This window comes from Loa loa (genome assembly GCF_000183805.2).
Source record: "Loa loa unplaced genomic scaffold supercont3.454, whole genome shotgun sequence".
Taxonomy (NCBI): domain Eukaryota; kingdom Metazoa; phylum Nematoda; class Chromadorea; order Rhabditida; family Onchocercidae; genus Loa; species Loa loa.
In genome coordinates this window covers 4,377-24,651 of record NW_018108634.1, presented here as the reverse complement: position 1 = coordinate 24,651, position 20,275 = coordinate 4,377, and the positions used below count along the sequence as shown (strand labels likewise).

The 20,275-nt window shown below is 35.5% G+C and overlaps 4 protein-coding genes across 4 annotated transcripts; 2 read left to right on the top strand and 2 right to left on the bottom strand.

Moving 5' to 3' along the window:
- Window positions 1-267: 267 nt before the first annotated feature.
- LOAG_02255 (hypothetical protein) lies at window positions 268-14,420 on the top strand. Its single transcript, XM_020445961.1, has 37 exons — window positions 268-832; window positions 2,177-2,315; window positions 2,686-2,792; window positions 3,179-3,323; window positions 3,485-3,583; window positions 3,768-3,906; window positions 4,062-4,150; window positions 4,264-4,478; window positions 4,566-4,740; window positions 4,924-5,036; window positions 5,188-5,276; window positions 5,486-5,577; window positions 5,704-5,830; window positions 6,198-6,365; window positions 6,544-6,712; window positions 7,172-7,304; window positions 7,373-7,427; window positions 7,748-7,849; window positions 7,925-7,990; window positions 8,102-8,215; window positions 8,285-8,359; window positions 8,609-8,807; window positions 8,965-9,163; window positions 9,274-9,378; window positions 9,522-9,665; window positions 10,057-10,303; window positions 10,455-10,618; window positions 10,755-10,869; window positions 11,112-11,310; window positions 11,396-11,524; window positions 11,744-12,003; window positions 12,076-12,181; window positions 12,264-12,406; window positions 12,525-12,616; window positions 12,832-12,949; window positions 13,374-13,545; window positions 13,883-14,420. The coding sequence occupies exons 1-37, from the start codon at window positions 304-306 to the stop codon at window positions 13,903-13,905; spliced, it is 5,355 nt and encodes a 1,784-aa protein (XP_020303638.1). The 5' UTR covers window positions 268-303; the 3' UTR covers window positions 13,906-14,420.
- Window positions 14,421-14,807: 387 nt separating this feature from the next.
- On the top strand, window positions 14,808-15,421 carry LOAG_02254 (hypothetical protein; the record flags this gene model as incomplete). Its single annotated transcript, XM_003137792.1, has 2 exons — window positions 14,808-14,935; window positions 15,232-15,421. 2 exons carry the CDS (start codon window positions 14,808-14,810, stop codon window positions 15,419-15,421), a joined length of 318 nt encoding a protein of 105 aa, XP_003137840.1.
- A 65-nt stretch (window positions 15,422-15,486) lies between these two features.
- LOAG_02253 (hypothetical protein) lies at window positions 15,487-15,714 on the bottom strand (the record flags this gene model as incomplete). The annotated part of the gene is made up of 1 exon (XM_003137791.1): window positions 15,487-15,714. One exon carries the CDS (start codon window positions 15,712-15,714, stop codon window positions 15,487-15,489), a length of 228 nt encoding a protein of 75 aa, XP_003137839.1.
- A 677-nt stretch (window positions 15,715-16,391) lies between these two features.
- On the bottom strand, window positions 16,392-20,105 carry LOAG_02252 (hypothetical protein; the record flags this gene model as incomplete). The annotated part of the gene is made up of 9 exons (XM_003137790.2): window positions 16,392-16,680; window positions 16,905-17,057; window positions 17,241-17,317; window positions 17,880-17,962; window positions 18,414-18,606; window positions 18,745-18,809; window positions 19,155-19,306; window positions 19,385-19,564; window positions 19,954-20,105. The coding sequence occupies 9 exons, from the start codon at window positions 20,103-20,105 to the stop codon at window positions 16,503-16,505; spliced, it is 1,233 nt and encodes a 410-aa protein (XP_003137838.1). The 3' UTR covers window positions 16,392-16,502.
- Between the last annotated feature and the right edge of the window lie 170 nt (window positions 20,106-20,275).

Here is a 20,275-nt window from a genome sequence, read left to right as displayed (position 1 = left end):
CTTTTTCATTCCTGTTTATTTGTTTTTCAGCTCTCTGTTACTTTGTATTTTGTTATTTTATGAAAGGGTGTTAAAGGCATTCAGGCAGAAGTATTAAAAAGTTGGGATCCAAATTAGCTGCTACTTTTATATTTATGTAGGAATATAAAATCAAAGCCACATATTTTGTTGCATTTTGTACATTAATAGGAATATAACGTTCGGTAAATCATACAGCTGCGACGCTACTGGAAGTATATATTGTTGTGCTGTATAAGTTGTAAATACAGGACGTAAAAGTTTGAAAAAATAAAAAAAACTCTAATGGCGAATCAAGTGACGCTCGAGGTGACGGCTGGTAGCAGTTCTCCGCCGAGCATGAACGAAAACAACGAGTCGAGTAGCGCAAGTAGCACGTGTGATGGTGATCACGCAAGTGTAAACTCGTCTGCTGATGTCTTGTCGAACGATGCAACTGCGGTACCAAACGATCCACGACGACCAACCGGAACGATTGCTGATAGTGATAGTAACGGTGAATCGTCGTATTCGAATACCGTAGATGTATCAAGTGATACCACAGGTAGCGTACCGGATTATCGAACAGCTGGTGGTGGTGGAGGTAGCAGCGGTGGATCCGTTCAGCCGCAAAGGTCTTCAGTGGATAGAGAGTTGGGTGACAATTCTACCACTACTACTACTACTACTACTACTACTACTACCACCACTTCTGCTGCTATTACTACAACTATTACCGCAACCACTACTCCTACCACTACCACTACTACTACCACAGCTACTAGAAAAACTGATGCAAATGCACCGGTGGACGCCTCAACGTATAGGACTAAGTGTAAGTTTCTTTTTCTGCCACGGATATTGCAGTTCCTAGTTTACTTTGGAATTATTTGTTTACCATTTTTTGGAGTTTCAGGAGCCTGGTAGGTTGTATCTCCGTTAGTGAATTATTCAAAGCTGTCAGCATATGAATCATATCCCCAAACCCCTTCTCTCGATTTCACTAAGTTAGAATAGATATTTTACGATTAGCTGATGATTGCCATACTTTTGGCCGTTGTAGATAAATGTTCATCATTTACAAAAAGAAGTCATCGATTTCTCGTCCGTTACTTGTTTCATACTATTTTTCGTTCTTTTTTCCGAACTATGTACCATTTTCACTCACTTTTCTATTGGTATTTGTCGTTCTCCCAGAACGTTTTGAAATTTATGGCAGTTGACTTTATCGCAGATTATATGCTTCTAAGCTCCACGCGAAACAGTATCATCTACAAGTACCGGAGTGATACGATTGTGTCGATGATATTCCCTAACTCCATAAGGTTTTGCGTTTCTGAATTCTTCACCACAATAATCTTAAGTTTGTGGATTACTTTTTATTAACTTGCTTCATCGAAAGCAAATCACTGTATCGGTGGAGTTTCACTTCGTAGTTTCCGTGTACGTCACATTTCCTTTTTCAGCGTTTCACTGTCATCTCATTATACATGAACTAAAAGTTTAGAAGGATGTAATTTTTCGTTTTTGCGTACAGTTCTTCCATTTCATTGGCGTTGTCGGTTACTGTCGGATGAATATTGTGGTAGTTAAAGGTACTAAGTGTCGTTTCCACGTTTCAGTACGCTGTGATATACGTTCCAGGGCATTGGAAAATTTTTCTAGAAAATGTACTGCCGGTGATGATTATATTGAAGGACGGTACCATCACGGCATGAATAAGTGAGTAACTTATTCCTCTTCCATACACCTTTTCACCGAAAGGATGGCAGTTTTGTAAACAGTGCTCGTCAGCATATTAGGCGATAGAGATAAGCTGAATCATATCGTTATTAGTCGAGGGCAGAGTCCACCAGGACAGTAAGATGTAAACACTTGGTCAGTTAGTCCGATGAATATCTGTTGAAGTTGTATGTCCCCGATGTTGCGCCACCCCAACATCTAAAGATATGTATCCATGGGTCAGGCCATGCGAAAGAAGATATATGTAATTGTAAAGACGGATGGGTGGGAGGCGCGAGGGTTGCATTTGTCGAAGTTCGCGGAGACCACCCGCGTCGTGAGTACCATTGCGGATATGTGATAGATTGCTGTGCTGTTCTTACTGTGATATTTAACTTGCTCATTTTCCAAACTTTCAGTGTACACTTCCAAGATGTGAATGTTCAGCGTATTTCAGGTGAAATGGATGTGGGTACAACTGTAACTTCAAGGACACCTTCTAAGAAGGTAAATGATTGCCATGAAATTGTTAAATCGTCAGCTGTAGCTGGAGAAAGAAGGGGAAATTTATGCTCGGTACATCAGAGTGGTGTGAGGTTCGTCCCTTATTTTGCTTCTTGTTTTCTTTATTACATATCGTCTCATCAGTATGCATTTTGTCTCGTCAATATGCATTTTGTCTAATGCTAGCTGCAGTCCGTTTATTGTTTATAAAAAAGCAAAAATATGAGAAGTGAAAATGAAGTATATGTGGAAAATGAAAGTATGCTATGTAATTATGAACATGCTATGTAGACTAAAACTTGAAATATATATGTAATATGGCGGTATGAACTGCTGGTGAATAACGGTTATAAACATGCAAACATGTCGAAGGAAAAGCACGAAAGTAGGTAAATAATAGGAATATGGAGTGGCGAGTTCTGCAGTATTCCAAGTTTTTGTTCAACCATATTCACATTTCAGAAAGGCCAAGATTAATGTTGCATGTCAAACCGATCCCGATGAAGAAACATTCCCGAAAATCACACAGTGTTCTCGGACTACTATTTCTCAACCTATTGCCAATAAAGGTTTGATTTGAGTTCCAACTTTTCCACCCTAATATGAGACTTTTCGGATATTAATGCACTGCTTCATCTATTTAATGCATTTGTAAGCTTGACCGCCTTCAAAAGGAGCCTCACATTGCAAGTCATCTAGCACCAATTTTCGATTGGGCTATCGGATGGATAATTGTATTGGTTTTTTTTTTTTTTTTAGTTTTATTTACCATATAATAAAAGCAAAATCTACCGAAATGATATTCTCTTCTTTGCGTTTCTTGTCAGATTAAGTTCCCAACTTCATTTGAATTCCGGGCGGTCTTGAACTTTGCTCTTGCTTTCAGTCTGTTAGTTGGTTACATTTCTTGGAGTACTTTAGTTTCGTGTAGTACTTATTACAGCGCCTATTTCAGGTACGGTGGCATCATCGAGTACTGATGCTACTTCTCCTACGTCAAGCACTTCCTCTGATGGGACATTACGGTTGATGATTCAGAACTTCACCAATATGGCCGATACTGTAAGAGGGCCAAGCAAAAAAATACAAGCTGTTCCTTGGTTAGTACACTGGGTTTAAGAACCGTAACAGTTTGTTAATATTGCGGGTATAAAAGGTTAGAAACGGGATTAATAGGAGTTATTAGTTGTCATGTTATTACAATGGTCTTGAATACTGATATTTTTTGATATATTTGAAATTCATTCCACTTTATTTTTAGGCGGATAATGGTAATGCCTCGACAGCATGTTGTACAAAAGAAAGGCACGCAGAAGTGTTTGGGATTTTTCCTGCAGTGTTGTCCGGATGCTTATTCTGAGTGAGTTATCATTACATTTATTCTATATCTGTAGAACAAAGAGTGGAGAGTCTCGTCGCTTGTACGTTGGTGCACGTTTTTTTTTATCGAAAGGAGACACATTTGCAGGATCGTTGCAAAATTGGGCTGAAAAGTGTTTTCTGTCATACCTATCTTATCTGCTGTTATGTCCTTTTTTTTCCAGTTCATGGTCGTGCCAAGCTGCGGCAGAACTGCGGCTGATTTCGCAGAAGCAAGGCGTACCGCATTTTACAAGGAAAACTAACCATGTTTATACAGCTAAGGAAAATGATTGGGGATACTCATGCTTCATGACATGGGCTGTAAGTTTAAATTTATGTTGTTTCCTGAATAAAACTTCAAAAGAAATAATGCTTCAAACAGCTAAAATGAAAATGCTTGATTAATTTTACTAGTTACTGATGGAAGATTTCTTTGACAGATGAGTCTTAGTTTCTCATATATTTAATATTTTAAGGATATATTAGATGAAAGCCAAGGTTATATCAAAGATGACAAAGTTATTTTGGAAGTATCTGTTAAAGCTGAACCTCCGAAGAATATCCTGTAAGAAATTTTTGTGTTTTTATTTACATACAATTTTATTTTCTTCATAAGATAAGAAGGAGTGAAAGAGTTTATACTTCCAGTTTTCTTTTATTCCTAAACGCATTTTCCAGAACTCATGAACAGTTCGAGAAGAAAATTCAAGATTATATGAGGTTAGCTGATATACAAAGCAGTAGAGGACTCATCGACAAGGCCATCGAAGTTAATATGAGCGCTCTGAAATTTTGTAAAGATCGTGATCAGGATTGCAAGGCCGATCTCGAGGCTCAGAAAGCGAAGCTGATTGAGATGAAACTGAAACAAAGTATTGAAAGGATTGAAAAAGGTCTCCATGTTGTTTTTATAGTTTAATACTCAATTCCAATGCATACGCAATGATTCCTTTTTATCTCAATGGCAGCTCTCTTTTTAGGACCACCGCTTGGCAAAAGTGATGAAGAAAATTCGCTCAATCAGAGTGCTTTAAAACAGGCTATATCAGGTGCTGCCACAATCAACAAACAATCCAATACAAACAAATCAAAATCGAATTCCAATAGTAAATCGCGGGAAACAAATGCTGAGAGAAACGTGAATGTTCAGAACAGGTTTTCGTACTTTTTTTATAGTCTCATTGTTTGTCAACCACTAAAAGATATTCTCGAGTTGTTGTTTATCCATTCGTTTTTTTTACTTTTTGTTTTATTTTTTATCTTTTTGAAAATCCTAGCTGCGAACTAAATCAGAAATTAGAACGAAGAAAAAAAAAAAAAAGCAAGCCATGTTTTCAGAACAGCAACTTCTCCTCTAAATAAAGCATCGGAAACAAGGCAAGTTGTAGAATCAAATGTTACGGAAACTCGTCCATTGCTGCAAAACGACAAAAACGCTTGCGTTGTGCAAGGTTTCTTTTCCTTCGTAAATTAAGCTTGCGAGATCGTATGGCAGTCTTGGTGATCAACAGGACTCGAGTATTCGCATGTCTGTCGGAGTAGATTCTGTCTTTTCTCCAGGAAGAAAGTTCAAGTTTATGCACTGATACTGTTTTCTTCTAGAAGCTCCAACCGAAGTACTGCTGAATGCGACTCGTGAAATGAAATGGCTCTCTGATGATGGAAAACAGGAGGAAGGGCTGGATGGATCGGTAACAATTTCTTCATTGTTAGACAGTGAATATTTGTGGGAAAGTATTTTATTTAAAACAGTCTTTCGATTATAAAAAAATTTCAAGTAACTGTTGAAATAATTTTCACTTACACAGTAGCATCATGAGATTATCAAGATGATATGTAATTTCTTGACAATTTGGTGATTTTCATTTAGTGTGAAACTAGTACATCGTTATAATTGCAGAAACAGGAAAAAACAAAGCAGGTTGATGTGGCCGTTTTCAACAGCGAACGGAAGGAAGGAAAGACTGATGACAAGAAGACCGCTGGCGAAAGGTAAATTTGGTATTATGTATACATGCAAGCCTGAATCATGATCACACCTAATATTATTCCTGAAACTCAACCAGTGGTAAATAATTCAGTACAGGATATAACTCTGAAGGGTTCTGGATATTGCAGATTGGATGAAAAGCCGGATGACGAAAAGAAAAAACTGATGGTCAATGCTAATTACTTGGAAAATGATGTATTTACTTTAGGAGCCAAAATGGCCGAAGATGGGGATATATTGCAAGTAGATTCACGGGTACGTTAATTCATTGACTTTACCAGAGAAAACATAGATGGGCAAGAGGAAAGGAATTGGATTGTTGTTTGTTTACCACCTGCGAGAAAAGATCAAGGCAATCGTTTTTACGATTCATGCCATAGTTATTCCTTTTTAATTGTTTGATGGACTTATAATCTTTTTTTGCTTTTTTCGTGATGTATCGGCGTAGTCCTTCCCACGTACATTTTCACCAGCGATACTTTTAATTTCATGGAGGTGCATTTAAGTTTTCCACAATTCAGCTTCGGCATTCTGTGAGGTTGGTTAATCACTGGCTAGAGTTCTGAAGTGATGGGAAGTCATGTGTGTACTAATTGTTGCAATTTACATAATTTAATTTTAGAATTCTGAGGCACAAGAGCCAGTTGGGCCGGTTCTCCGTTGTGCATATGATGTAAGCGGACATGGTCAGCCATGGGAGTTATGCCAAGAACAGAAAGAGCAACACGTTCTTGAATGCTCTAGTGATGAAGAAACGAGTTCATCAAGCGGAGCTTCCTCTGATAGCGAAGTGATTTCTTTTAAACTCCAAAGAGTAATTGAAGTTTTTTCATTAGTTGTGCTGGACGAAGACTTGTTTGATTAAAAATGTCCAGAATTATCTCTTGTAGTTGCTACCCTAAAGTTTTGGAATAATGCCCACTTTTACATAGATATTGGCTTGATCCTAGCATTTAAATATTGTTTAGGCTGAAGGAAATAATGGTCGCACAGCGGTTGGAGTTCCTTACTCTAAAAAGATGAAGCGTTCACTTCAGAATGATGGTGCAGTAGTACGCGATGATTGTGATAGCTGTATTCAAGCTATTCTTGAGCCTGCTTCTCTTAACACGGAAGAGGCTTCATGTCAGACAGATTGTAATTTTTCACTATTTTTGAGGGTGTTTTTTCATCCAAGTTCGATTCGGTTAGTAACAGAAAAGATTCAATTACCCTTTCATTCTCTGCTCTTAATGTTGTCGAGATAGTGACATATGCCGGACACTCCATTATGTTTCGTTGCGGTATTATGCTTAAGAAGGATGTTTAGCTTTTCAATTCACTTTTCTAATTAAAATGACCGGTTGACCTAACACTCAAAGTTAGTTTCATATTTACGACTAGATAATTTAATTTGAAGTATGCGTGTGTGTTTTTTCTTTTCGGAGAGAGTTTGATCTCCTTGCATGATGACAATAGGTTACGGGAGGTAGAAACAGGAAGTTCACTGTAGATTTTTTTCCCGATTCTGGATTATTGGGGTTCATTTTCTTTTCATTTCTTTCTATTCTTAATTCAGCTGAAATTCCAAGCTACGTTTTAATGAGATGTCTTAAGTTTCCGTGCTAATGCCCAAAGCAGATGCAGCCATAGTGAATGCACAAACGGGTATAACAAATCCAAATCCAAATCGGCCATATGCACAGCCAAAGAAACAGACAGCAAAGAAAACTATTCCCAACGGCGGTAGGTATTTCATTTTTGTTTTTTTGCTGGTGTCAGGTGAATTTTTATTCTCAGATTTGGTGGTTATTTCAGCGGTTGTACAAAACCATATCGTACATTGCATAGTAATCCGGGAATTTACTCTGAGGTACTTAGAATTTTAAATCATTAATTGGCAGAAGTATAACCATATAATGCTTCCAGTTAGACCAAATATACTAAAATGATGTATTATGGAAATTTCTTCTTTCTATAACAGTGTGAAATAATATTTTAGAATGGCGTCGAAAGAAACCGAACGAATTCAAAGATGTGGATTCTAGAAAAAACAGGACGAGGTTTTTTTTTCTGAGATTGTGATTACTAATAGCAGACGTATACTTTCTTTTTGCTGTTATAAATTAACTAACAGGCTAGTCATTCAGATTGAGATGTACTTGTTCTTTAATATGATTCTATTAGTTGCAGCAATCGAAGACCCAAACGGATAATAGGACGGAAGCAGCCGTGGAAATGCAGAAAGAAAGCATAGCGCGCTTCACATCACAATTCACTAATGCAGATCCAAAAGTATGTTTTATCAAGTTAGAAATTAAATTATTACGAATGAGTGCATTTAGACTCACGAACGATTAATTATTGCAGACGTTCCCGGTCTTTCCAATCTATCATTCGCAACAAATTATGGGGGACGACTTGGCAAATCCGCAGGTTTTAATTAATTATAATAGTCAACGACTTCTGAGTAACTATGAAATGTAATGCTACCGTCATTTGGAAGCAGTTCGTTTCGAGCTGGTATTTTATAGAAAGTTGATCTAGGTACAACCATACATAGATGATTCGGCACAGCCGAATATTTGGTCAAGACAGTATATCGAAGAATGGCTTAAATTCAATATCAAATACTGCTGGAAATACATGAAGAACGGAGAGGTTTGTCGTGTCATCTTTATCTTTTTTTTTTCTTTGCATATCATGAAATTACAAATTCCTTTTTTGCAGAATCCTCCTGCAGCTGGTGATGAAAATAGTTTGGATTTTGGTGCCGGCAATATTCCTCATTTTACAGATGCACAGGTCACTTTTTGTTTCAAGGAAAATTAAAAAATATGTTTGTCGTTTTTCTTTTTTTTCGTCTGTGTTTTTAGTATAAAGACTTATGCTGACGCAGAATTCGATTGAAGGTAAAGTCTAGAAACATGAAAGATCAATTTGATTTATAAAGAGAATTGTGTAGAAAGAAGAGGAATCAGATTGATTGGTATCAAGTTATTAAAAAATTTTGTTGGTAATTTTATTTCTTCATCAGTTTCACTTTCGTTTAAGGTTCAGCAAGTTATGGCAGCGCTGTCAGTGATTGGTGTTAACTGTGTGAATGCTAAACGTGTGGTTGACAAAGCCGCTGAATTCATTAATACATTGGAAATGCGTTCGAAAAGTCCCTTCCTCAAAGGTTGTCTGCAAAAACTGGCAATTCTAGCTGGCGACGAGAAAGTTATCGAAGCAATCAAAGATGGACGTAGAGGTAAGAGAGAACGTGAAAGCTTAGCTGGTAGCGTAGATGAAATCATAATAAAGACGAAAACTTTTAGAAATCCATTATCGCGGTCTGAAATCCGTTATGATTGTGATGCGGTACTCTCCAACAGCTGACCAAATAATGCGATCTGGACACATTTCAGATCTTGATTGCTCTTCTCTGGATGAACATCATTTAACAGCGCCTTTGGTTGATGATGCAGATGACTTCAGTTCCTTGATGTCTGACTGTCCAGATGACCAGCATGACTATATGTTGAATCGCGAAGTGCATCGCATTGGTGTTTTTGCTGACCAGGCCGTGAGTAAAAATCCATTGATGGAAGTTGGCCAAGCAGAAAAGTATGTTATTTTTATTTACGTGCTATAGAATTAAGTTTTTAGTGAAATCTGTAAGTGCTTTGTATGATTAATGTAGATGCTAATTTTAATCAGTATACACGCACTTGAAGATTGAACGAGCACACGGAGAAAATTGCCCAGCGTATTGCGTTACTTGAAAGTGATAAAGAGACCTTGTCGCGACAACTTACTGCCGAGAAAGAGAAAAATAAAAAGTAAGTTTGAGATGATATCTTCAAGGCATATTCCTAAATATAATAAAATTTTTATTGTTTTTGCTATGAAAGTTGGTAGGGGTAAAAGGAAGCTTGTGAGTTGTTTGAGCTGGCATTTTCCTTTACTGTATTACTTTTTACAGACAAGAGCAGAAACATGCGAATACAATGAAACAGATGCAGGCACAGTTGCAGTCCGAGAAAGAAAAACATGAGAAGACAATGCAACAACTAAATCAGAAGAAGAACGAATTAAAGAAGCTTGAAAAAAGTGTTAAACAACATGAGTAAGTGTAATTTTCGGTGATATGAACTTAGGCTAATTGGTACTGGCTTGTCATAGGTCAAAACGGTACCGGCGATCCTAATTGGTGAAATGTACCAGTGAGATCGGGAATTGATCCAATCGCCTGAGACCTAGTTTGTATGACTTATTTCCGAGGTCTAGTCACTTTGAGGTTGCAGTCTCTGGCAGCGGTCCATCTCAGCCATGATGTAATGCACATTTCAGTTTTTTTGTTACTTTATTTGAAAAGGATACCAGGTCATTCTCTTGCCAGCTTCTTAAAAAGAAATTCAGCCCAGAGATTTAGTCTGTACAAAATATTTCCTTCTGCTTCTAATAAATCCTTTACTAACTGATAAGAATCAAAACAGACGTCGTGTTCTTGAATTTAGGCGTGATTCTGAGAGATCACGGGAATTACAAGAGAAAAATGAATATCTGGCACGAGAACTGCAAGATCTTCGACAGAAAAATGCGGAAGAATTGAGGAAGCTGCAGAGAGAGCTGCAATCCAGCCAGGATACTAGGAAGAACATGACTGAAGAAATCAGAGGACGTGATACCGAAATCAGCGAATTAAAAAGTCAGCTTAATGAACGGTCGATTGCACTGAAACGTTCCGAAAATGTGCTATGTTCGGTGAGTTCATTATGTAACATATAGGGTCTAAGTCATTTTTTGTTTTACCAAATAAATGAAAAGGCAGGCTATATCGGTGCATTCAAATTAATTATTTTCACTTTGTAAGGTATGTTGAAATAGCTCTGAATCTGTTCATCCACTCTTTCAGGAACGTAAAACGTTTCAAAGTAATGTAGCTTTTTTGACTGAACGTGCAAAGAAAGCCGAAGTTTCACTGCTGGAGCATAAGCTTGAGACAGGCGTTGCTGTCCTTGAAAGGGCCCATAAAGATGCTGGGCAAAGAGTGAAGGATCTGGAAACTGAAGTGAAGAAGTACGTCATTTTGTTTAATTCTATTTAATAACCATATAACAGTTATTTCTTACCAATCGCCATGATAGGAGCTTTGAGAAACACTGGTAGCATAGTTTCTTTTTTTTGGTTTGGAATATATTGTGAATAAATTTAGGGCAAGGAATCCTGTTGCGGCGGAGGAACTGAGAGGAGCGGCTGCCGAATGGAGGGCTAAACGAGAAGAGGTAGCCAGTCTCATTACCACTGCAAAAGCCGAATTCGCTCTACAGGTAAATTGTTTGATGTGTAGCATGCTTTTTTACGAATTTCTGATTCGGCCAATTTGCCGAAAGTTGTAAGTTATGCATGATTTACAGAATCTAGTTTTTAGGATTTTATGAAGACTCGCTTGCTCAAAAGAGGAAGAAATCATTTGAAAGTTATTAGACATTTGATTCCAAAAGGGATATTTTGTTGTTTCCACAACTGAAGTTTTGTAATTTCCACCATGTAGGCTGGTACCATTTTTTAGATTGAGCAAATCAAAGCTGGAAAAACAATCGCTCAGTTACCAAAAATTAGTGTACCAAAACCTCCACCTGCACCAAAATTCAAATTAGGACAATTTGCACCTCAGATATCGCCTGCTGGTCCTGAAAAAGCTGTGACTCCTGTTGTACCTGCTGTAGGAGTAATTGGCAATCGGGCTCCTACTGCTAGTGTAGTTATCAGTAAGTTTATAGCCATTATCTCTTATGGCTTGTCATTCGGATTATTTTGGATGACAATAGCAGATTTTGAACTGAAGTTTTTTAGATTCTTCGCTAACCTCGGGTAGTGTGGCACCAGGTGTACCGATGCAGACAATGTCAAAAGCTCCTGCTCCTCCGTCATCTTCTCCCATGAAGTCACCTACAGGCACCACAACATCAATAGCACCAATTGGTTTGTTTTCCGATTCAAAATGGCTTAATGTAGAAGTTAAGGGAATAAAAACCTGTTTGGAATTAAGGCAGTGAAAATTAAAAGGAATATAAGTTTCGGTTTTTATAGACCGTAATCTGCTTAATATTCGCTTTGGAAATCTTAGTTTTACTGCACTTTTCAAGTTTCGTTCGAATTAGTATTTGTTGCATTTTAAGTAAATCTCTGAATACTTTTCAGGCGTTCGACCTACTAGTCATACGGGTTCTGCGATGGATTATGCTAGTAGCCATACCACGGCAGTCAGTTCTTCGTCCAGTGCCACACAAGCAACCACCAGTACGTCGTCATCTTCTGGATTATCGTTACAGACTGCATGGGGTTCCAGTTGGGATGCACCGCTTGCCATGAATTCTATCAACGAACTGCTCAATCCTAGTCGTTCATTCGGACCCATCGGTACCGATTATGGTATCAGCACCGGTGGAAGTTCTACTCAGGTTTAGTTAATTTCCTAGCTTTTTCAGACATCGTCGTCCGTTTGTTATTAACTTTATAACTAGTGTTTATAGCTTTCTCATCCACCACCTGGTATTCCTAATACGAGTAGCCATTTCACATCGCAGTCGAATGGCTGGAGTAATGGTGGCGGGAACGAATGGCTTAATACGTTATCCTGTAAGTTTTTGAATTAAGGATACTTTTATTTATTTGGAAACTAAGTTTATATTTGTTCAGTTCATATTTTTAAAATTTTTAGCTGGAAATAACAGTAACAGTATAATGTCGAGCCAACCAAGTCATTACAATCATTTACAACATCAAGGAAGTGGTTATCAGTCACAGCAGTGGCCTAATTGGACAGGCTATCACACCCCTTCTTCGAATCCCTCTGATGTCACTGTATGATTTACTGTTACCTTTCTTACCTCATCAGGTTATCCGTCTTCTTTCAGGCATTATTTTTTGGTTTTATTTTCTTTTTTTTCCGCCTTACGGCTCGATTGTAAACATTGTTTAGAGTGCACTGGTGGTGGATAACAGTCGTAGTTCGTCTCCTCGACGCGATACTTTGCTGGAAACTCTAAGAAATCATTTTCCACATGTCTCTCCGTAAGTTGGAAAACTCTCCGATGTTGTTTCCTTTTGAAAGTTCTGTTAGTTCCATTTCTAAATCTGCTAGATCTTCTCCCAGTTCATACAAATAATTCGCACAGCTTTTCATGTATGAAATCCATTTGGTGCAAAACATGAAGTTGACAGCTTGCATTTACTGCCCGGCTATAGCAGTAAAACATTATTCTCTTGCTAGCATTTCTTATTTCCAGTGAAAACTTGAAGGAATACACAAATGAATACATGATGCGGAACAATTTACCAAGTTTTAAGGCGCTTCCATTGCGCGAATTGATAAGTTATATTGCAGTCGCTTCAGCTAAAGCACAGGTTTTAATTTGTATTTCATAAACATCCGTTGAGTGTGTAGTTATGTTACAAGTTTTGGATTACTATTGAATTGAATGGGAATAAAACTGAGTTCTGTTGGATTTGAAAAGCTTCTGCTTTTGGTGTTCTCAGGAAGTAACACTGGGATGAGTCGGGATTAGCCCAGAAAATTATTGGGTCTTGCACAGTGCCCCAACGTAATATTTTGGAGATAACTCACCAAGTTTGGACAATTTTGCGCACAAAACCTTTGGGGAAGATCATTAAACCATTATAATGTATGTGTTAACTGGGCTGTTGATGAACAAACTGTTTGATCTTTGGCAAAGGCGTAGTAGTGATTTCTCGACTTCAAGATTCTGTAATGTATAATAATCATGGTTCATTAATCATTTGACATAATAAGACGTCCGGTTCACTATAGATGTGGAGTAAAAGCAGCAATATGCCGCCGATGATGCATCAACCTCCTCCAAGTGTGATACCAAATTCAGTTAGCATAAATCTCTCTGGTGTCGACCCCTATCAAACACCTTCAGCGCGTATTCAGACCCAACAGCCGAATGTTCATCCGCATAATCTCATGCAACAGCAAAGTTAGCAGTTTTTGTTTTCTGATATTGTTACTGCTAATCGATTTATGCAGAGAGACTTCTGTCATAATCACTGCTTATTTTCTGTTAGGGTAACAGGATTAGGAATGATTTGGTAGCCCGATAGTCCGATGCAGTATGTCTCTAGGTGAGTGTAAAATTACAAGGCAGACAAAAGCGGACACATCTCGAAATGAGTTCAGGGTTATCCGCATTTAAACTGTTCCATCGAACTGGTGTCGTCGTTAGGTTATCTGTAACGGTATTAAGGTGGACAGTCGTTTTCTAAGTCATATCGTTAAATTCTTATTTTCAATGTTTAATTGGTATGGTTTTTCAGTGCGTGATGCTATGGAGAGCTAATTGTTCGCCTGAATCATTTGTCTTCTTTTCTCTAGTAAACTTATTAGCCGTGAGGAACTCATCGCTCTTTGAATCCGCAAATATAATAAGAAGTGTCAGAAAATGCAAAGATAATTTTTACTTTTATTTTATGACGAAAGTTCAAACAGATCTTAAGAAAGTCATTATCACTGATAAAAACCTTTGTTTCATTTTGATGGTACCGATAATCAGGAACGAGGACTGTGTATGGTTAATCTGAACTGCCCCTAGGCCCCTTGCTCAAAGTTTTTCTAGAAAACCCACTTTCTTCCTCTTATGTGTACTTCTTATATTTTATTATATCTGATCCATACATATGTCTCAATGTCATTTCTGTAGGGTGCCCCTGTTCATTTTTTTTTCGAATTATTGTTGCTTATCAAAGTTATGCTATAATTCATTGTGTTTTTTCTCATTCTTTCCTGTAAGTATATCATGTTGCACTGTTTTGTGTTTTATTACTTTATTACACCCCACCCTATTTCCTTCCAGGCTAGAAGTTTAAGTCAATGAGGAAGTTTTAAATTTGATACCAAAAAATGCTGAACAGAAGTATATATATTATGTTCTTGTTTACTCTTTTCCTCATGAAAAGGAGACACCAGTATGGATTTTTTACTGGCATGTTGCTGCTGCTTCTACTACCACCACCCATTACAATTGTTTTTGCTGCGCTGTTTCTGTTGCTGATGATAATGATGAAAATGTTTTATCCTCTCATTTTAATCGCTCTTATCATTCTGTAATCACAAAAGCAACATTGCTTTTTATGGCTTACTTTGGGCCTGGGGTCTTGGTTCCCCAACGATTATACACCCTTAATCAAGGCTCACTGACCAACAAAGCAGTGGGTACTTCGCAAAAGGAAAAAAAGTAAAGGAATGAAAAAGGCAAAAGAGTTTTCTAGACGAAACGAGAACAGAGAAGGAAATAGAGTGAGGAGAAGAATGGACTTACTGGAGATGTTGAGGTGTGCTATGAATGAGGAGCGTCAGAAATTTTTGACGAGGTTTTAGTTCCTTTTTTATTTGGGTTTTAAATCTTCAATGCAATCGCTTGATGTTAAAATAATACCAATTAAAGGATATATTGGTATCTTTCCTTATCCATGCCTCTTGTTTATTATTGTCGATCATACTATGATTGTTATGACCATATTTTTTAACCGGTTTTAAATGTTCGGTGTGGTCTTGCCCTTTTTTTTATTTTCCAGCGGATATAATTTACTGTACGATCGATTTAATTGATTTTCCTTGTTAGACTAAAAAAGAAACAATGAATGTTTAACAGTTATATTTGGTGAAGTTTTCGGAAGAAAAAGGGCAAGAAAGATGAGGAGGAAAAGGAAGCATTACCAGCATGCTTTGTTAACAGTTTTAAGACCAGTTTTGCAAATGTCGTTTTAATGATTGTTTTGATTGCTTCGACATTGTTCGTGGGAAGAATTGCATCTTTCTTTGATAAAATTGTATTGCTAGAGCTACTCAATGAGTAGTTTATACATTCGATAACTTTATTTCGCCTTTTAGTATTTCTATGATCCACTAAGAAAAGTCTGCGTTATACATCGTCGGTAATATTTAGTTTGGTCGGCCCGATTTGATCCGTTTCGAAAATTGGTTCACATAAAATTAGTTCGTACAGATATCTTGGCGTAGGTTTCACACGCCTAAGTATTTCGTAGCTCGATAGTTGGAAAGATCCAGTTTCAGCGCTTCGGTATTTTGCGACTTCTTGCATATTTTGTTGACTTCCGAGAAATGAATCGCTCAGCTGTAACATTGGCATATGTTCAATGTCCACTAGCCTCAGGTTGGCCTTGGCTGTATGCAGTCACATTACATTAGGTCAAGTTGATTGTTACAGTTTAGCAATGACCTAGTAGATATTCCCATAATAATGTCGGTTTTGAATACCCTGAAGTTCCCTAGTCAGTTTTCTCCATTGTGCATGAGAAGCTTCGGTAACAAAATGTAATTGTTGCTGTAGCATTTATGACGAATTTATATTACTTTAGCGTTTCATAATAATTTAACGTGATATATTCTTAGTAGCACAATATACCGGGGTTTTCATCGAATGATTTTATGAAGCTGATTTCCTCGGATCTCAAATCTCTAATTTGTGATGAATATTGAAACCAAGAGATCAAAATGATTGTGTTATTTGTCGAGTAAAAATTTTGATCTCCCGAACAAAAATTTTGTATGAACATTATTCTACTTTGACTACATCCAATTGTGTTCCACTTTTTTCGATCCAAATATGTTTTGTTTATCGGCAATATTATTGCTTCTAATCATTCATCCTGGTATACACGATTCCAAAATTGACTGATACAAGTAATGGTTTAAAAACTTGTAAAAGGAGCGGAAAGTTTATCATTATAATTTATTATATTAAATAAGAAGTCATAAAAAAAAAAGTCAAATAACAATATTCACTTTTATTTCAACTCATATGGTATTATTTCAGGGATTGGCGAAAAATAAAAATGTAACAATTCAAAAAAAGGAGGGAAAAAAAAACGAAAAACGAGAAGAGGAAGAATAGAATAACACCAAGACATTTTTCATTCAAGTTTGCGAGAGATCGAAAAGTTCGCGTAATAATGGATTAAGTTCGCTGTTATTTAAGCTATGATAAATGCGCAACAAACTGTGACTCAAATGATTCAATTCTTCACCTAATTTCTTGAGCAGTCCATGATATGCTTTTTCCGCTTCAGATGCAACATAAAGGTTGCCAAGATACCTGAATTCACAACAGTAATAAGTATCTTGAATGGTTTTCGATTAAATGAACGAAGCAAGGATTAACAATTTCACATTAAACTTATTCGAGATAATCAATTACATAATACTTCTGAAAGATTTACGAAATCTTAAGCCTATTTAATCCAAAATTCATTTTAAGTAAGCAAAAAAAGAAAAAAAAATGAGGACGTATTAATAAAAATTTGTATTCTTAAATTGCACCTTCTCAGGACATCACAGTATCTTTGTCGTATCTTTTGCAATTTTTGAACATCTTGAAGATTTGTACGAAATGGTGAAAATAATGTTATTGCATTGAGTAATAACATAATATATTCATTCTTACCCCATTTTTCCCCAAATGTCGTCAAAAACCTGCAAAAGATACGTTTAATATTTTCAAAAATTTGTTAAATGAAATCGAAAAATGTTTACCTGTCAGCAATTCAAATTCACCTTAATTTTTATATTCCAGAATTTTAATACTACTATTTTTACCTGTAATTTTCGAACCAAACAAGGATTAACTTCATAAAACTGAACTATAATTATTCGTACCTCTTATGCTCTTCGTAATGTTTCAATTCCTTCGAATTCTTTAGTATATCCAGTTTGATTTCTAATTCAGCTGAACCCTAAAATACAATTACAAACTTATTTGAACATTTTCAAGTCAAACTTTCACCATAAATATTTCTAAGCAAAATGACCAAAATATTGTTGAAGGAAGGAATTTGGTACATTATTTGCCTTAAAGAAAGTAATTGCATAAAAATAATTGAGAGAACAAGAACTGCTAGGATTTGTTTAAAAGGAAAGTATTACAGATCGAAAAAGTGTTTAAGTAATACAATTTAACAATTAATATAGCAAAGATTAAAATTAAGAGAAAAACGATATGCTGAAAGAAGAGATAATAGAAATTAATGAGAATTACGACAAAGATACGGTGCTGCTATATGATACAAGGGAAGTATTGTAAGATCATGTAATTATTATTTTAATTGGAAGTAAAAGTAATTCTATGGGAATCACTTGTACTGGGTGATTTTGTTAAAATTGTTACTTCTAAAACCGATTGAATTTAGTCACTAATGAAGAATGGAAGTTTTCGATGATTAAATTGTGGAGAATTTATCCTAATTAGTGCGTCAAGAAGTTCAAAAATTCACACTTGATACAGGTAAGAATACAAACCTGTATTACACTCGTGTTCCATGCATGTTTCTTTTGATCAAATACCATAACTCCTCGTAATATCAGCAATTCACTGCATGATCCTGTAGCAGTATTTTAGCGATCAAAAAGGCAATTTCATTTTTGCACAATAAAATTTTACCAATTCAACTCAAATAATTCTTAAATCCTGATCAAATTTCGGAAATTTGTGAATATATTCCTACTGAATGGGGAAGCTTGTCCGGAATTTCGAACAATTCTCAGAAATAAGAATTCAAAGCTGGAACTCATTTTTTTTTTACGTCGATTATTTTTCAACTGATCTAGTACCAACCAAAATAAACAATTTTGGATTTTATAAGAAAAAAAAAAGCCGTTCTAATGACGTGTAACACATGTAACACGTAAAATTTTCATGTAACACGTGTAACACGTAAAATTTGAAATTATTACTAAATCTAAAGTTATATGATTTAGCAGAAGATTCTAAATCAGGCTTCATCTATTAGAAATTGCTCAAGAAGCTGGAAACGGATATTGTTAGCATCAAGCCTTTAAGGATAGAAATTTGATCCTTGCTCGATAAACTTTTGAAAAATGTCAGTTCTTTAGCCATGCTGATAATACGTCGAAGTGCTAAATCGGTCATTCGGACGACATCCATAAGCGACAATTCACTGGAATATCGCTGATTTGTAGATAAATCCAAAGGTTGTTTCAGGATATCATTTGCGATAACCAATTCCTTGAATATTATGTATAGTAATATATATATTTTTTTTGCAAAACTTGCAAAATATATAAGAAAATTTGATTCATTTAATTTTTAATTTAAAATACTTGACAAACAATCAGTACTTTCTCAATTAATGAAATAGTTTACCTGAAGTAATAATTTATCATCCACAAACAGTCTTTCAAATGCATCCACATAAAAACAATTGTCATCTGAAAGTATTTTATTTTGGTAGTAAGAGAAATTTCAATCTGTATATCTAAAAATATTGCCAAAAAATTATTACTAATACATTTACTAATACATATAGAGGCAATTAAAAATTTAAAAATAAGACAGAAAAAAAAAAACTAAAAAATGAAAATAAAACAAAAATACAGAACAATGTAAAAATTACAAATAGCTCTGCGTGAATTTCACATTATCACAGTTTATTGAAGAGGATTTACATATCTTCTTTTTGTTTATCATTTACTGATCATTTGAAGAGATTGAATTTCTGGATATTTGATATTGGTTAACTTATTGAAAAAAAAAAAAAAAAAAAAGCAACAAACTTATGTTTGTTGTATTGTATGTCTCTTGCATTGTTGTTGATGTTGTCAAAGGAATATTTCCACTCCATGGTGTCGATATTTCTGGTAGAACGGATGTTGGCATTTGTTGCATTGGCGGCAAGCAATTCGATGTTACCAATGGATAGTCTATTCTATTTTGTATTAAAATTAAATGTTATAATTTAAAAATTAGCTATTGCATCAAAATTTTAATTTTAAATTTAACAAACCCTCTCTCTGGATAGGAATTGTCTTGAATTGTTCGAGGAAATTGATTCATCGGATTAAATGAAATAGTCATTTCATCAGTTGATGGAAATCTTTGCTCCGTAAATAATGATACAGCAGTTAACTTGGTATCCGCAGGATAGAATCCGCAGGTACATTTGCACTGACATGCTGTTAAACGTCTGAAATATTCGGTTTTTGTTTTTTTTTTTTCATTCGATATTAATGAAAATGAATATTACACGTCACATTCTATCAAATTGTTGTCCTTTCCATTCTTTCATATTCAAAAATCTGAAATTTAATTTAAAAGGAAAACAAAGAAAAAAAAAGAATTTAATGCACTTATATTCTAATTTATAAACAGGATAATACATTGTAACTTAAGCTAAAAATATTTCACAATCTAGAAATAATTCGTAGATGTTTTAGAAAGCAAATTGAGATGGTAAAAATTTTTTTCAATTATTGAAATTCAGTAAGTTATTGGGTAAAAAGTTATACAAAATTTGAGTATTGCTAAATTATTTGATTAAAAATTTCAAATTCAATGGAATAAAACTATCATCACCTCATCGATGATTTTTTAACAAGTTCTACAAGGATTTGTTTTGGCACAGCAACATCACCATCGTCAATTTGATCAAATACTTTTTTAATTTCTTCATCATTTTCCGGAATTATCGATAATCGATGTTTCCTTGATCGATAACCTTCTCTCATTATCCATTCTTTTTTTCATTCCTACCTGTAAAAAAAAGAAAAAAAAAGAACAATTTCTTAATCAATCATTTAAATGTATTATCATACTAAAAAATGGAATAATATTTATAAATTTAAAATTTTGCTTGATTAATTGTTAATTCGAATTGAAAACCAAAAAAATAAAATAC

Coding starts and splice junctions, on each gene's coding strand:
- LOAG_02255 (XM_020445961.1), top strand. CDS start 304: ATGGCGAATCAAGTGACGCTCGAGGTGACGGCTGGTAGCAGTTCTCCG. Junction 4,479..4,565: donor TATTGAAAGGATTGAAAAAG/GTCTCCATGTTG, acceptor CTCTCTTTTTAG/GACCACCGCTTGGCAAAAGT. Junction 10,619..10,754: donor CTGGAAACTGAAGTGAAGAA/GTACGTCATTTT, acceptor GAATAAATTTAG/GGCAAGGAATCCTGTTGCGG.